Raw genomic sequence first — 13,865 nt, 5'->3', positions numbered from 1 at the left:
TTCTGCCTGGCCGGGAGCCAAGGCCAATGCCAGACCACCACCATCCCAGAGGGGAGGGCACAGGGCACGGGAGAGCTAGGAGGCACTGCTGGGCAGAGGGTCTCCATGGAGACCTGGGGAGGCCATGGGCCCCCACCTCGAGTCTCAAGAACCCAGATCAGACAGTTTTAGCAACCAGAATCTTGCCTCCAAAAGCTGCTAGCCATGGCGGGGCAGATCCTCACCCAGGCCAGGGCTGTCTTGTAATTTTATGAAATGTATATTTGGGCTTCACCACATCACCCAACACCCTGGCCATCTTCAAAGCAATGGTGTCCTTTGTCTGCTAACCAACTGACTGCTGGCTGGGGGCCAACAGGTAGCTTCAGGATGGGGACTTGCCAAGGGGAAGAATAACACATTGACACTTGAAACTCCAGCCCCAGTGAAGGTTAAGTGATCGCCAATGGCCGGTGATTAATCAATCATGCCTACCTGCATAATGAAGCCCCCGTAAAACACCAAAAGTTCCCACAGCTTCCGCTGAACGTATGGGGATTCCTGGAAGGCGGTGCCCAGAGAGGGAAGGGAAGCCCTGCGGCCTTCCCCATGCCTGGTCCTATGTGTCTCTTCACCAGCACCCTTTGTAACAGCCCAGTAAGTGTGTTTCCCTGAGTTCTGGGAGCTGCTGGAGCTAATGTCACCTAAGGAAGAGGTGACAGTCCAGAAACACGGGCAAACAGTCGTGTTTGCAACTGGAGTCTAAGGGTGGGGCAGTCCTGGGGCTGAGCCCGCTCTGGGATCTGGCCATCCCCAGGTGCACAGCAGAGCTGACGGGCTACAAGGAGGCGCTGTGTTTGTGCTGGGTGCAGCATGGCTGGCTTGCTGGCCAGGAGAAATCCCTGCACCTCTGGCGGTCACAGAAGCTGGGTTTGGATTTTTTTCTTTCCTCTATGGTTGGACCTCCAAGCTCCATCCTCCCGGCCTTTGCCACTGAGATTCTGATCCAGACAGACTGGCCTTAAATACCGGTGGGTTCTGTGTAACGTAGACAGTCAGGTGGGCAAAGCGGGATGCAGGGCCAGGTGTGACGCTTGGCTCGGGCTCTGATTTGGGGGGGGGGGGCATGTCCCTTGACAACACAGACTGAGAACAGCGTGGCCTGTGTGTGGGGCTCTCAGGTGGCTGGCCAGGGCAGGGGCAGCTGGCTCTATTTTGCTATGAAGATGCTGTGTGACCCCCGCCCCATGTTCCTGGAAGGGCCACTGTCAGGATCTGCTGATACCAAGCTGCAAGGCACCAATGGGTGCTCCTGCCACCCCCATGCTGTCCCCACCTGGGCAGGATAGAGACTCCATCTGGTCTCACGGAATGTCCCAGGCCCCATCTGGGGAACTTGGGGGCAGAGGGAACGGCAGGGCAGTGTTCAGAGGACTAAATGGTGGCAGTGTTCCAGCACCATGCTCAGCCTCCGCCTCCCCAGCTGGGTCAAAACACAGTCGCTTGCTCCCCAACCTGGTTTCTGAGTCGGCCAGCTGGAGAGCCCAGCCCCCCTGCCCTGGCCACTGTGGGGCCCCTGGCTGGCCTCTCCTTCAGCCACCGCCGGCCTCATGGAGAAAACGCTCTGGCAAAGGCCCAAGGGTCAGGCTGTGGGCCAGGCCACAGCACCGCCTGGCATGGGAGCCAGCAGGGCGGCTGACCGCCGGCCAGCTCTGCACACCACGGGGCGGCCCTTTGGTGGCTACCCCTCCTCCCCACACCCTGACCTGTGGCTTCAGCGAGGCTGGAGCAATCGAAACCTCGGAAGCTGGCCTGGCCTCGTTTGCCATGGCAACTGGGAGATGCCCCTGCTCAGCTGGTATCCTGAGCTCACAGGGAAACCCGCCGGGGCAGCAGTGACGGTCTGGGAAGCGGCCTTGGTCTGGTGCAGGTGGGCATGGGCAGGCCAGCTCCTCCCCTCAGGCAGCTTCTGGGACAGCCTTGGGGTCTGGAACCTGGGCCAGCTGGAGGCGGCTGGGGGCCAGGGAGGGCAGGAAGAGAGGCTGAGGGCGGCTTCTAAGGCAGTGGTTGGTTGGAGTCTAAGTTTCCCCTGAACCTCACTGATTCTCAGTAGAGAAGTTGAGTCAAGAAGAGTTCTGGGGTCTAAATCTTGGATCCTCTTCCTCCTGCAGAGTGATGCCCCCAGGTTCTTGGGTAGAGTGGGGCCTCAGCAACGGGCATCCCTCATTTCATCCTCCCAAGGCCCCGGAGGCACCGCCTGGGCCTAGCCTGCACAAGGGGGTGCTGGATAAGAAGACGGGGTACAGCTGCAGGCGTCATGACAAGGGTGAAGGAGGTGGTGGGTGGCCTGAGGGTGAGCTCCCTGGGGCGACCCCGGGCCTAGGCCATGGAGGGGTTCCCCCAAGAGGCCTCTCAGTTTCTGCTTTACCCAGAGCACTGGCCACTTTTCTAGAGAGGCTTCTCTGTCCTCCAATGTGCAGCTCCCAGGGCCCCGCCAAGGCTTGGGAGCGCCAGCCTCCCCATCTCTGGGCCTCACAAAGCCCACGGGTGATGGGAGGAGGCACTTTTCTTCCCACCTCTGATATGCTGCAACCCCCCTGCCACTAGCTCTTTGGAAAGCTGCAGGGTGCCTGGATATGGCTCATAGGATTCCCCTGAGATGGGCTGGGCCTCTTGGCCATGCCCCGGGGATTCCAGTGTGGCCCATTCACATAAGTTGAGCTCAGCTCCCACATGGGATCTGGGAAAATCCCGAAGCAACTTCCCCCATAGCCCTCTTGTGGGGAGCCATTAAGGTTTTCCCCTAAAAGAATACTTCTGACTGTCCTTTGTCCAGAGCCAATAAGGTTCGGGGTCATGGAAAGTTCAGGGTCTGAGAGAAGCTCAGGTGGGATTGATTGACCTGACTGTTACGTGCACAGGTGGTGACGGCACGAAGGTTGATTGACCTGGAACCCTATAAATAGGCTGAGAGTGATAAACCCAGGATCGGTCAGTGGAGATATCGACCCGGGAGTGGACTGGCGATCCTTCCATGATAGAATTAAGTATTCTTTGAATCAAATTCTTAGAAGTGAATTCTTTTCATCCTCACTCCTCTCTTTGGAACCCGTACTGGCTCCGGCACCCTCTCCTGGCTCAGAGGGGTAGGCCTGCCGCTGACCGGGGAGCAAAGCCGCAGCTCCCTGCTCAGCCCTGGCCGTCACCTTGCCTGACCTCACGCAGCCCCACCTAGGTTACCTGACGCCCCATTCCGGCTTTAGCATGGTTCAGCTCCTGTGGGGGGCCCTCCCCTGCAGGCGCCCCCACCTGCACAGGAGGCTGGTGGATGTGGGGCGCAGCGGGCAGAGCCTAGGACTACACCTAGAGAAATGAGGAGGGGCTGTCCACAAGATGGCGGGATTCCCACCCCCCAGGCCCGTTAGCCCTGAGCGTTCTCATTATCAGACATCAGAGCAATTTCCTCTTGTCAGTTAAAATGTGTCCCAAGCTGCAGGTAATACACTCCACCTCCACAGAGAAGGATGCTCATCGGGGCAGAGCTACATCTTGGCATCCCGCCACCAGGCCTTCTCCCCCAAGGGCAAGCAGGAAGACCTCTGGGGGTCAGTGCCTCCTTACCATTAGTTACAGGGGCCCTGTGGGTCCCAGACTCGCCCCCATGGAGCTGGGAGCTGTGAAAGAGGCCCAGGGAGAGGGTGTCTGGGGATGGACAGGGAAGTGGGCAGGGGGTGGGGCAGGGTCTTGTCTCCGTCCTCTGCCAATGGGCAGCCTTCCTTGACCTGCCTCTGGGAGTCAGGGTGCCTCCTCTGTGAAGCACCTGCCAGGCCAGGCTCTGGCCTGCAGTGTCACCGTGAGCCCCGGGAGGCCGGCTCCAGATTCACACGGCTAACTCGGTTTTAGAAAAAGGACTATTCCTCATAACACATGAGCTGGATCATGCACCTCCACAGCCACAAAGCCAGGAGATGGAATCCTGTCCCCCGAGGGGTCCTGCCTTCTGTCCCCTCCAGGAGCTCCCACCCTCAGATCCCCGGACCAGCCTGCTGGCATCTAAGTGCAGCGAGAGCGGGGACTTGGAGCCAGGCTGTCCAGGCCTCCCTCGGGGCCTCCCAGCTGAGGCCCTGACCTCACTGAGAAGAGAGAAGAGACAACCCCGTCTCAGGCCAGGAGCCCGGGGCCCTGACCCCAGCCCGAGCCGGCCGCCTGCAGCTCCGACTCCCGCAGAGCCGAGCAATAGCCCAGCAATTGCGGCAATTTCTCCGTAAGTGCTCTTGTTTCCCCCGACAATCCACACTTCATCTTCACAATAAACATTGTTAGAACTCTTCCCTTGGCTTTAAATACACATAATTGCCCCTGGTGCCAGTAAAAGGTATTAATTCCATTTATGCATTCCATAAACTTTCAGGATAACGCAATTGATACCACAATCGTGTCAGGACACCTCCACTGTTCTTGTGCTAGCACACCTCCGAGGGGCTGGAAAGTCTTCTCCCAGCCCATTAGTGTTGACTCAGCCTCATCCTGCCCAGGGATCTCTGTAGAGCTTTGAGCTTCCCGCGGCCTTCCAGATGCCCCTCCGGGACAGGGGGCTCTGGGTGGTGGGGCCCTCGCCCGGGGCCCATGCACACACACATTCAGTCTGTGTAGGAGCGGAGTCCAGGCCGCCTGCCCAGCAGAGGGCCCCGGCCTGTGCCTCCCACTGGCACACACCCTCACCAGCAGCCTCCTGGCAGCCACTTTCAGGCTGTACCAGGAAACCTGCCCCAAAGGTGCCTGCAGATTCCATGCTTGGCCAGGGATTACAACCACATACGGGCCTTTGCCTCACTACCAGGCCTCATCTCTAAACCTCCCAAACACCACAGACAGCCACCACTGCTGGCAAGACAGAACTGGGTCCAGGAAGGAGCCCAGCCGGGGCTGGACAGCATGCAGATGACCATCATTGGACAGTGGTGAAGGAATCGTGCCTGCCATTCCTCTGAGGGACTCGCAGGCCACTCTCCGGGGCCCTGCCAGCCAAGGGGAGCAGGCCCCAGAAGCTAACAAAGCCCCGAAGCCACACGGAGAACACTGCCTACGCCCCTAACCCCACAGTGTCCCAGGGAGATCATGGTGCTCGAGCAAATCAACTTCTGTCCTTGTCCTTGGCCCTGTCCCATCCATCCACCCATCCACGAGGTATCATGCCCATGGAACGCCAGCCCGACTCACCGCTGTGACCTCTCTGACTCTCCCCAAATCCCAAAGGGGTCTTATACATGCATCGGCCATGGTGATTCAAAAGCAGTGAGCTTTGTGGGGGTCCTCCCCAGGCACTGGACCCTGTTCCAAGAAGTCCCCTGAGCCAGCTGAGGGGGAGAAAGGGGACTCAGCAGCTCCATGAGGACCTGGACACCGATCGGCTCAGCCCACGCCATCCACCTCGCAGGGTCTCGCCTGTCCATCTGTCCTTGCCTGTCACTGGCCCCTGGTTTACAAGCCTTCTCTGGCTGCCCCCAGCTGCCTTCTGGCCTTCGGTGGGCTGGGAGGTGGTGGCCGGCATTGTGCACACACACTGAGTGTGCACGTGTATCAATGTATCATGTGGCAGGTGCGCCTGCGTGTCACACGCGGGTGCTTGTGTCTATGAGCTGAGAGCCCCACAGCCCTCCATGCACAGGCGATCCGTGGTCTGAAGGAAGCAGGCAGGGCAGATGGACCCCCTGGGACCGAAAGGCCCTTAGGAGTCCTCAGAAAGCAGAGGCCAAAGACCCCATTAGCAGCTGTGGTCACTCGGGGGCTACTGAGGGTGTTTTTACTGATCCGGGAGAGGAACGAAGGCAGCAGCAGTCAATGTGGAATTGTACTTGAGAAAAATATGAATTATCTATCAGTTACCAGCCAGTGGCGTGGCGGGGACCAAGCACAGCGTGGTACTGAGCCCTGGGCGGCAAGTCTGGGCAGCGCCCACACAGCCGGATCCCCAAGAGCTGAGAGCCGGCGGCTGCCCACCCCTCCCCGGGCAAGGGAAAAGCCCTTGGGGGTCCGCTCCCAGAGAGCCGAGGTGCCAAAAATCTCATTATCAATGTTGGTCCCACCTCCCCCCCCCCCCGTGAACACAGGGCTGGGAGGGGACTGTGGCGTGGGCCACAGCATACTCTTACGGGCTCTGCTCATGGCTGGGCACCAGATGGGGGCTGACTTGGAGGCGGAGCCTGGCCGGCTCCTGGTGCAGCTGGCCATGGCCACTGGGCTGCCTCAGTCCCGAGCGGGACACCTGGCTGAGTCCCCTGCCTTGGCCTCATGCCCTGATGGTGCATGCCTTGCGTGGGGAGTGGGCGGAGGCCCCAGGTGGGGGTCAGCTCCTGCTCCTCCCAAGGGGCAGCTCAGCCCATCTGAGGTGCTCTGAGCCCCAAGCCCTGCAGAGACCTCACCAGCAGCCTCAGACAACGGGAAGAGGGAGACAGAACTCCCATAACTCCCTGCCTCAACCTCAGGGGGCCCTTCTCCAGAAACCACTGGCAACTCAGACCCAGATGGCAGAATGCCATGCAGAGGAACAAGGACCCTCCGTCCGCTTCACGGGGGAGGGAGGAAGGGTGTGGACAGGGAAGAGGAGTGGTAGTGAGCCTCCCGTCTCCGGAGGTGTGCAGGTATAGGGCGGCTTCCTGACCTGTGTAGAGCCACCTCCAAGCTAGGGTGCAGGGGCGCCCCTGGTCCCTGCCCTGTGGGCAACAGAGAGTGGAGGAGACTTCGGCAGGTGCAGCTGTCCTAGAACGGCTTTAGGAGCGCCAGGCTCCAGGGACCCCATCGGCACCCTAAGGCACCACTGCGGCTCCAGAGCAGGGGTCCGGGCAGCCTTCTCCACACTTCCCGGCGGGCCCGTGGCTCAGTGGCCAGCGCCCCGGCATGGGTTCCCAGCCCAGCGCCCTTACTTTCCATCTGCATGATTCTAAGCCACTCCAGCCTCGCCTTCTCTGGCTATGAAGTGGGAACCATATGGATTTGTGGGTCACTGGGCAGTTTGGAGAGTTAACCAAACTCAAAGTGCATGCATAGCATAGCGCCCCTGCTCCCAGCAAGTGTGCACGGGGTATGTTACACAAGTTGACCAAAGTCTGAGCGCAGCACTGAACGGTTCCCACAGCACCACAGTGCGGGCCCTCGGGTCCTCCCTGACCCATGCCCACACTTGGAGTCAACACCCCAGAGCCAGGGAGGGCACAGCCCCAGCGTGCAACCAGAGGAGGCTGTGCTACCTGGAAGAGGCGGCCCCGTGGTCCCGATGCCCTCGCCTTCTAGCCAGAGCGCCCACCTGAGCACAGGGAGGCAGGCCAGGCAGGCTTGGAGATAATTGCTTGCCCCTGCTCCCGGACCTCTGGGGCCTGGGGCGGCCGGCTGGCTCTGGCCAGCGTCCGAGGGGTGGGCACGCCCCGACTGCCCAGCCCCAAGACCCGCCCCTTGCCCACGCTCCTCCCGGTGTGGTCAGGCGGGAAGCCCGTGTGGACAGCCGGCAGGGCGTGCTCAGCTCCCCAGGCGTGCAGGATGCAGCCGCCCACCCTTAGCCCATAGCCCGCAGCCCCTCCGGGAGCAGGGACGACTCACCGTCCAGGTCGCTGACTTGGCCGTGCTGGACTGCTGGAAAGTGACCTCGAAGTGGTGGGGGCCGGGGTAGTCGGTGTTAGAGGGGATGACAGGCGCCGGAGACATAGTGTCGAAGGTGGAGCTGGGCTGCGCGTAGGGCGAGTGGGTGGGCACACTGGCGCCGTGCTCCGGGGTGTAGGGGCTGGCGGGGGCTGCTCGGCTGCTCAACTGGTCCATGGTGCTGCTCAGCAAATTGAACTGGGCCTGGTGGAAGGGGAGGAGGGCGAGGAGGGAGGGGAGAGGCTCAGAGGGGCTGAGGCTGGAAGCCCCAGCCCGTCCTCCTGTCCCATCTTGGGGAGGTGTCTGGTTACAGGAGCCTTAAAGGGCCAGCCGGCTCCAGTCATCCCAAATATTTCCTGGGGCCCCCACCCCACCCCAACAGGCCACTGCTTGTGTTGGGATCAACGGACAGATTCACCTCTCCCGCCCCTCTCCATCCGCTTCCCTGGGTGCCAGGGCTTCTGCGGACCCGCCCAGCAGACAGTGGGGAGAAGTGGGGTAGATGGTCCCTGGCCCTGGCCCCCCAGAGGGCTTGCTGCACTCCCTGGGGGCAGCATCGGTCAGGACCTGTCCTAGCTCAAAGTGCAGAGACCTGGCCCCTGTGAGGGAGGCCGTGGAGGTGTGGCTGGGACCTGAGAGGCCCCTGGGTCAGCGGTTTAGGTGTGGGGTTCACGGCTAAGCCATTGGTCCACAGGGACTCTGTGGCTGGGTGGCCTCGTCTGCATTACAAGAGCGTGGCAGCCCCACCCTGATGTCCTCCAGCTAGCAGAGCTCTCTTCCCAGTCCTGGCAGCCCAGTCCCTCCCCGGGACCACACACCCAAGGATGGGGAACTCTAGAGCCTGTTGGCCCCCAGTCACCCCGCTGGGCTCCTGGGACCCCAGGATGGGTCAGCCTCTGCCAGGAGCTTAGGGGAGGCCCTGGCCGGTGCTTCAGGGTCCTGGCTATTTGGGATCCAGAGCAGAGCAGAGGAAGACCCCCTTTCTAAATCCAGAGGCTCTGAGGGGTGGGTAATACAGAATGGTGGTGATGGTCGGCGTGGTCCCTGTAGCAGAACTTCAGTGCTTACGCTCCCTTTCTTGGGGTGAGGGAAGTCTGCACAGGACTCAGTCCTCTCCTCAGGCCTGAGGTGGCCTCTGCCTTTGCCCCGGGTGTACAGATGAGGAGACAGAAGGAGCCACTTGCCCCGAGGGACGCGGCAGCCCAGCGGTGGTGTGACCTGTGCTGGCCTGTGCGGCAGGAGGGGCTGAGGACCCAGGGATGGTGGAGACAGTGGAGTGGGATCTCAGTTGGGGGTCCCCTGTACTCTGCAGCACACCTCCCCTCGCACCAGTCAGCCCCTCCAATTTGAAAAATAAGAAAAGCACATTTCTGGACATTGAGGGCCTGGGGGCTTGGCCAGTGGTCCTCAAAGGCCTCCCGTCTGTGTCCCGCACTGGGGGGCCCATGCTCAACTCTTATGTGCCTTCGGTCCTCCTCCCCCGTCCCAGGAGAGCTGGGCTTAACTTCATGACCCAGCAGCCCTCTGCCACAGCCTTCACGGAGGGCACCTATCTACCACTACGTCCATGGTAAGGGCCCACTGCCCACCTGGGCTGTCCCAGAGTCCAGGACGCAGGGCCGGGCTGTGCGTCTGATGGAAGGCGACACTGGGCAGGCCAGGAGGGAGAGTCCTCCAGGGACAACAGGGCAGGAGGGGACAGGCAGCGGATACTGGCCCTCGCCAGTGCCGGTGCCACTGGGCCCTGGAAGGCTAGGTAGGGGCTTTCCTTCCTTGGGTATTCCAGCTCCGAAGTGGAAATTACCACCCAAGAGCAGATCTCAGCCCATAAGGCTGAGCCACAGGGTCCAGCCCACACCTGCCCTCAGGGGCAGCCACGCTGTGGGCTCTGGGACCTACTTGTCAGTGGACAGGGTCCCCGCAGGACAGACCCACCCAGCTCCCAGCCCCACTGAGGCCTCCCTCTGGGTTCTGGAGGGGCTCCAGGACCTTCCTGTAGCTCCCTGTGCCACGAGTCCCCCGCAGGACCCCACGTCCACACACAGGCAAATGGACAAAGGAGCTGGAACAGCACCGGCTGCAGGAGGAAAGGAGGCACAACCACTGCTACCACCGATGAGGGCACAAGGAATCGGGCACACCGGACCACAGCCTGCGGCTCCCTCTGTACGCGGGTCCAGAGCGGGCAAATCCAGGGACAACGCAGACCTGTGCCTGCGGTGGGCAGAAGACGGGAGGGGCGACGGCCAGAGGGCCAGGGCGTCTTTCTGGGGCAATGAAAATGTTCTAAAATTGGTGATGACTGTGCAAGTCTATTCACTAAATACCACGGGATTGTGCACTTTAAGTGGGTGAATTACATGCTATGTGAATTATACTTTAATAAAGCTATTTAAAGACACAATAAATAAATAAATAAATAATAAAAATAGGGCTGGGGGTATAGCTCAGAGGTAGAATGCCCCTGGGTTCCATCCTCAGTACCACAATAAATACATAAATAATAAAAAATAGGGCTGGAGGTGTAGCTCAGAGGCAGAATGTCCCTGGGTTTCACCTCCAGTACTAAAAAGAAAAAAAAAAAAAAAAAAAAAAAGATAGAGAACAGCATCCCCGTGAAGTCTGGGCTGGGAAGACCCACCCGGCCCCGGAGCTGCCAGCAGCCCCACCCACTGCCCACACAGGACGCTGGGTGGCTCGGGAAGGCCCCGAAGGCCCTACCCAGCTCCAGGCCAGGCTCCCGGACTCCTCACCCAGGAGCTCGCCAAGGTCTCCTGGCCAACTTTCTGCAGTTGCTTCTGATCCCGGCTGCACACCCCACCTCCGAGTCTCGTCCCGGCTCCTTCTCGGCACCACGGGCCGGCCCTGGCTACACCAGGCCCAGGTCACTCCCGTTCCAATGCGGTTCTCGGCCAGGGTGTTGCTTGTGTGTCCCCTGCTGGACTGGGAGTCAGGAGGACACACGCTGCCCCGAAGGGCCCTGTGAGAGGGCAGCCATTGGCCACGGGGTACGGAGCTTGGGGAACGAGGCCGAGGTAGGCTGAGCCCCCCCCCCCCCCGCCCCGATTCCAAGGACCCAGCGTTAGAATGTCAGTCTCCTCGCAGAGCTCCTCCTTTACACTCCAACCACTGTCGCTTGGGTACGGTAAATTAAATGGCTAAATCACAGCCACCAGTTCCTTTCCATTGTTTGAATGTGGCTACTAATAAGTGCAGAATTATGCCAGGCCTGGTGGTGCGTGCCTATCATCCGAGTACTTGCAAGGCTGGGACAGGAGGCTCACAGGTTCAAGGCCAGCCTCAGCAACTTGGTGAGACCCTGTTTCCAAATAAAATATAAAATAGGTCTGGGAGTGTAGCTCAGAGGTAGAAGGTCCCTGGGTTCCATCCCCAGTACCGAAAATTAAAACAAAAATAAATAAATAATGGCCTAGTGTCTGCAGAGCCTACACACACCCTACCCCATACTTCCAACCATCTCTAAATAACTAATAACTGACACCACGTAAACGCCAGGTAACTAGCTTTGCGTTGTTTATTCCCTACTAGGAAATAAACAATACAATACAAAGAAAAGGCAAAGAAAAATGTGTGTAGTCATTCAGGATGGACGCGATGTTTCCTCATATACTGTCAAACCACGGTTGGCAGAATCTGAGGCCTCGGAACCCGCAGACACAGACGGTCATCTGTGCCCACCACGCCACACTGGACTAGGCCTCAGTATCCTCGCTACGAAGAAGTTGCTTGAGAGGTTTGCAGACCAGGAGAGTGAATGGAGAATGAACGGATGACATGAAAATGTTCTAATCCTGGCGATGCCTGCAGATCCCTATGCTGTGGCCGCCCCAGGGCAAGAGCAGGACGGGGGGCCGGCCTCCCCCCTCCCCAGCCCCAGTCCTCTGGGAAGGGTCCTCCCTAGTGCGGCCCGGGGCCTAGGTGGGGTGAGAGCCGCAAGCGTCTTCCTTCAGCACATGCCAGCTCCCCGAGCAAGGAGCGACCGGCAGGGGTCTGCCTGTCCGGAGGAGGTCTCCCCACAGGTCAGGAGGGCGGGCAAGGGCAGGCCCCTGTGCCCCACCCCTGCTCCATCCAGGCAGCAGGACACCCCGGGTCAGCAGGGCAAGGATCCAGCCCTCCCTCGCTCAGAAGAAGCAGGGTGCAGACCACGACAACCAGGTTCATATTTTAACTTGTCCACATTCTTTAATGATCTGAGGACAGCGCCAAGGTATTAGTCATTGCACCAAGAGGAGTGGACTGATAGGATCTCTGCAGGAGCGGCGCTGCAGGAGGGAACCGAGCCTTCCAGCGGGCAAGCCCGCCAGCGCGGGAGCACGGAGACCCGAGCAGTGAGGCACACAGCTGAGCAGAGCCCCGTGGACCATCCTTGCCGCACCAGAGCCCCGACAGCCTCCTCTGCGGGGCTGCCCAGGGCCTTCTCTGACCTGTAGGCCGGCAGGCAGGATGACATTTCTCCTCTGAAGACCCCTCCTCCCAGGGCATGGGCTGGGCCATCCCTGCCTCCAGCAGGCTATCCCTGCCGCGCCTCCTCTGGTCCTGCGTCCCCGGGACACCTCCTGCACACTGGCCCTGCCTGGTCACGGTGTTCACTGTGCCCCAGCAAATGGCAGAGAGCCACCGATTAGGAGATGTGGGTGGCTTTTTGCATCGGCCTCTTCCAGTCAAGCTGCTGAAACAGGAACGTCTCGGTGGGAGGCCTAACACAGGCCCACACCGAAGCCCCGGGGGTCCCCAGCACCAGAGGCCCCGGGAACTGAGGCCAGACGCTGTCGGCAGTGGGGAGGAACCTGGGCAAAACCAGGACTTTTTGGGTTTGTTTTGCTTCCAATAAGAACTCCCAAGATAGTGGGCTAATTAGGACATGCCCAGCCCGCGGCAGCCCACAAGCATCTGCATGTGAGCGCAGGGCTCCTGGGCAGGACCCAAGCCGCGTGAGGAGCCGGCAGCCAGGAAGCCAGCGGTGGCCTTCCCTCTAGCGGCCAGGCCACCGACACCAGCCCCGCTACAACCCCAGCAGCGCCTGGGGTGAGGGCCAAGGAGATCCCTGTGTCTCACAGTGGGGCTGTCCAAAGCTGTCACGCCTCCCCAGGATAGGATCTCTGCAGAAGCGGCGCTGCAGGAGGGAACCGAGCCCTTCCAGCAGGCAAGCCCGCCAGGGACCACGCCTTCCCATGGTCCCTCATCTGTTTGCTCCCCAAACGGGCACTCTGAGCTCTCTGCCATCCCTGAGCGGGATGCAGGTTAGAGATCGGGGATCAGCCCACTTTCAGGGCACAGGCAGGACCGGATGGTCCAGTGAGTGCCATCCTTTACCAAGCAGACCAGGCTATCAGTCCAGGGACCTCCCTGGCGCTCTGGGCTAGGGGCAGCAGTCATGAATGGGGGTTTCTGTCATTCCTGGGCCCTCGGTTCTCAGACCTTGCCTCTTTGGCCCCCCACCCCATGCCTCTGGGGTGACAGCGAGTTGGTGATCTTGCCCCAGAGACGGCAGCCAGGGAGCAGAGGCCAGATAGGAAAGGGGAACATGGCCCCTAGCTCTCCTGATACCTCCAGGAAGGCAGCTAAGGGTCCCCCTTGCCTGGCCTGGTCTAGACAGAAGCAGAGGGGAATTGAGGGGAAGCTGGGGCTCTGTCCAGCCCTGAAGCTTTCTCCTGTTGGCTGGACACCCTGATGCAATCCCCTGGGACCCTGTGTGACCTTGTCTGGGAACAGAGCTTAAGGGTCCCACTCTGCTACCCTTAGGAGCCAGGCCTCTCTGCTGTCCAGGCCCAGGGCTGGCGGGCCTCCCCAGCTGTGCCCTAGGAACCAGAGCACAAGAGGGACAGGAGAAGCCTTCCAGTGCCCAATGGGCCGAACAGGGCTCCACCTCCCTGGGCCTGTTTTCTTATCTGTAATGGGGGATGAAATCGACGTATACCTGGTAGGATGGTTGCGGGTCCAAGATCCAGAAGCACCTAAACTGGTAGCTTTTCATCAGGAGGCGTGACCCTCGCCCAGCCACCAACTCCAGGACACTCTGTCCTGGGGCACCTCACGCCATGGGCCCAGAGGCCCAGAGAGGAGCGGCACTGCCATGGCCAGTTGCTACACATAGGCAGAGCTCCGGGGAGCAAGCAGGCCCTCAGGAGCAGGTCACACCGGTCCCAGGAGGGGCTGGGGTCTATGTGTTCCTCCATATAGCTTGGAGTTGCTGGTACTGGGCACAGTATACTCAGTACCTCTCACTGAATGAA

The 13,865-nt window shown here is 60.4% G+C and overlaps 1 protein-coding gene across 4 annotated transcripts in view; it reads right to left on the bottom strand.

The window, feature by feature from the left end:
- Positions 1-13,865, bottom strand: part of TP73 (tumor protein p73) — a gene marked incomplete at both ends in the record, with an annotated part of 46,485 nt that overhangs the window by 15,400 nt on the left and 17,220 nt on the right. For all 4 annotated transcript variants that reach the window (XM_080691107.1, XM_080691109.1, XM_080691108.1 and 1 more), the window contains one exon: positions 7,573-7,815. In XM_080691107.1, coding sequence (XP_080547233.1) covers positions 7,573-7,815 — 243 coding nt within the window. The remainder of the gene's footprint in view (positions 1-7,572; positions 7,816-13,865) is intronic.

This window comes from Muscardinus avellanarius (assembly GCF_963383645.1).
Source record: "Muscardinus avellanarius genome assembly, chromosome: 3".
Lineage (NCBI taxonomy): Eukaryota > Metazoa > Chordata > Mammalia > Rodentia > Gliridae > Muscardinus > Muscardinus avellanarius.
Note: the sequence above shows the minus strand (reverse complement) of the source record. Positions and strands in the feature narration are given on the sequence as shown.